The sequence below is a fragment of the Helianthus annuus genome, chromosome 9 (genome assembly GCF_002127325.2).
Source record: "Helianthus annuus cultivar XRQ/B chromosome 9, HanXRQr2.0-SUNRISE, whole genome shotgun sequence".
Lineage (NCBI taxonomy): Eukaryota > Viridiplantae > Streptophyta > Magnoliopsida > Asterales > Asteraceae > Helianthus > Helianthus annuus.
The window spans coordinates 105548705-105551981 of NC_035441.2; the positions used below are offsets into that span (position 1 = coordinate 105548705).

The 3277-nt window shown below is 38.9% G+C and overlaps 1 protein-coding gene across 1 annotated transcript; it reads left to right on the forward strand.

The window, feature by feature from the left end:
• The first annotated feature begins 1043 nt into the window (after window positions 1-1043).
• LOC110876021 lies at window positions 1044-2844 on the forward strand. The gene is made up of 4 exons (XM_022124205.1): window positions 1044-1616; window positions 1697-1946; window positions 2023-2358; window positions 2459-2844. Exons 1-4 carry the CDS (start codon window positions 1044-1046, stop codon window positions 2842-2844), a joined length of 1545 nt encoding a protein of 514 aa, XP_021979897.1.
• Window positions 2845-3277: the final 433 nt, after the last annotated feature.

The following is a 3277-nucleotide window of genomic DNA, read 5'->3' on the forward strand; positions in this document are numbered from 1 at the left end:
TGCAGACTCTCCACCCAATATAATCCCTAAACTTATTCTCTTCCCCCATTTTCATCCTTCATCATTCTCTGCTTAATTGAGGCGATCCTTAGGGTTTCGATCATTAGGGTTTTGCCACACAAAGATGTCTGATCAAGAAGGGTGGTACATTCGAGAATCCCAGTTCAAAGATTTTGAAGTTGTTGAGTTGTATGGTAAGCCCTAATTTCATTCGATCATACTATAAACCCTAAGCCCTAATTTTTTGATTAACACTGATGATTTTGAAAATGTGCAGATGGCTTTCCTCATCTATTCAGCTTACGAATTCATCATGGTGGTCGATTAACATCTTCCCCAGGCCGTGTGTATGTTGGAGGTAAGATTGATCACGTTGACTTGATTGACATTGATAAGTTCTCTGTTCATGAGATTGATCTTATGCTGGATGAATTAGGCTATAATGGTTCAGAACCAATGTTGTACATGTTTGTAAATCCTAAAAAAAATTTAGACAGTGGTCTTGAACACTTGAGCTCTGACCGAGATTGCTTGAACTTGGCTACATTTGTCGAAGAGCACAAGATAATCAATGTTTATATATCACATGGGTTGAAAAACATTAAGGAGGTATTTTCTCCACAAAAGTCTACAAGTAAACCTATCACTATAGAGGAGATTGATGAACCTAGTCCATTTTCCATTGTTCCTTTAAAGCTAAACTTTGTGGGATTAGATGAGGGCCAAAGTAGTGGTATTAGGCATAAGGTTATGGATGAGAATGTGGGATTAGATGAGGGCCAAAGTAGTGGTATTAGGCATAAGGTTGTGGATGAGAATGTGGGATTAGATGAGGGCCAGAGTAGTGGTATTAGGCATAAGGTTGTGGATGAGAATGTGGGATTAGATGAGAATGAGTGTTAGATGAGAATGACTGTTTTGATGAGAATGACTGTTTTCATGAGACTGAGGATGAACCTAATGGGAATAATGAGAACCATGAAAATGAAAATCAGATAGTCAAAACTTTAATCACCAACCATACTTGTATTCAAACAAGAAAAATGTATGCATGTACATCTGCTTTCCTTTCACAAGAGATATTAGATCAGGTTGAAGAAAATCCAGATATCCCAGTGAGAGCAGTTCAAGAGCAGTTTCAAAGAAAATACGAACTTGGGATTTCAAGATTGAAGGCATACAGAGGTAAGGTCATAGCTAAAAAACATGTTGAAGGGGATTACAAAGAACAGTATGCTTTGCTTAGGGATTATGCTAATGAGTTGCTAGATAAGAATCTAGGTAGCACTGTTAAGATAGAGGTGGAAAATGGTGATCCAAGTAGCCCAAGCAGACAGTTTAAAAGGATGTATGTGTGTTTGGCAGCATTAAAACAGGGTTTCAAGGCACTGGGGAGAGATTTCTTAGGCTTAGATGGTGCATTTATGAAAGCCCCATTCCCTGGGCAGATCCTAACTGCAGTTGGCGTTGACTGCAACAATGGACTATACCCTGTTTGTTATGCAATTGTGGAGTCTGAAAGCCTTAGCTCATGGACCTGGTTTCTAGAACTATTGGGTGATGACCTTGGTCTTCAAAGAAACTCAAACTTTACCTTCATCAGTGACAGGCAAAAGGTATCATTTTTCAAACTTGTTATTCATTTGTTATTCATATGTATTTGTTATGAGATTATTCATTCATTTGTCTTGGCCAGGGGATTCTTCCTGCTATCACAAAGCTGTTTCCATGTGCTGAGCACAGATACTGTCTCAGGCACATTCATGAAAATATGAAGTTGCAGTTTAAAGGGAAGTTGTACAAAGACAAATTATGGAACTGTGCAACAGCCACTACTATTCCAGAATTTACAACTGCAATGAATGAGTTAAAGGCATTCAACAAGAAAGCCCATCTATGGTTGTCCAAGATCCCACCATTACATTGGTGTAGAGCATATTTCTCAGGTTTGTGTTTGGCTTACAAGTTATATTAAGTGTTTTTGTTTGATGTCTAAGTAGTGTGTGATGTATTTGATAACAGGAAGGGCAGTTTCTGATATGCTACTTAACAATATGTGTGAGGTGTACAATGGAAAAATAGTAGAAGGAAGGGACAGGCCCATCATATCTGCCTTAGAGTACATAAGAGAGTATTTAATGACAAGAATTGTGACTGTTCTGAATGTGATAGAGAAATGTGAAGGCTTGTTGACACCTTTGGCCACTGAGCAGTTTGACACAATCAAGAAGGAAGCACCACACTATCATGTGCAGTGGAATGGAGGGGAATATTATGAGGTTAGTGGTGAACCCAACAGTGCACGTGTGGTGAACTTAGATAAGAGGACATGTAGCTGCAGGAAGTGGGAAATAACAGGTATGAATGATGGTTGTATTATCTGTTTTACTGGTTATGAGTTATGGCTGTATACTGGTTATGAATAATGGCTGCAATATCTGTTTTACTGGTTCAACAGGTATGCCCTGCAGACATGCTGTGGCTGCATTATGGTTGAGGGCTGCTAATGGTGGAAGGGTGGGGGCTTTGGAGAGCTGTGTACATCCTGTCTACACAATGGATAGGTGGAGGCTAGTTTATTCACACAAGGTAAACCCACTCAATGGAAGAACTTTATGGGTAAAAACATTGTTTCCTGTGACCATTACCCCACCCAAACACCACACCCAAGTTGGTAGACCAAAAAAGGCAAGAAAAAGGTCAGCGGTGGAAATGGAGGACATGGCTCTTACTGGCAAGCTTTCAAGGAAGAACACGAAAGGAAAGTGTACCAAATGTGGGGAGAAGGGCCATAATATCAGAACATGCAAGGGAAAGAAGAATGCAGGGGGTGCAACAACTTAGTTTGTTGTTTGTTAGGTGTTATGTAGTTTAAAAGAACTTGTCTTTTGGTCGTTGACAAACTTGGTTCTGTATGTTAGTTATGGTACTTTAGAAACTGTCTAAAAACTTCTCTTTTGGTCGTTGACAAACTACTAATCTACTGTATTTTGGCTATGAAATGTCAGGTTGTTATGTTTTGATGTTTATAAGTGTTTGTTTATGGTTTGTTTAGTTTGTTATGGTTTGTTTTTTGGCTATCAAAGTACTAGTGCAGTGGATTATAAATGGGTCAAACAAGCAGGTTTACTTTGTTATGTTTTCGCCAAAGATCAATGGGTCAAACAAGCAGCACACTATTATGTGCAGATTTAGTGCATATCGTTGTTTTCGCCAAATATGAATGGGTCAAACAACCACTTTATAGTCTGTTTTGGCCAAATACATCTTCATTACA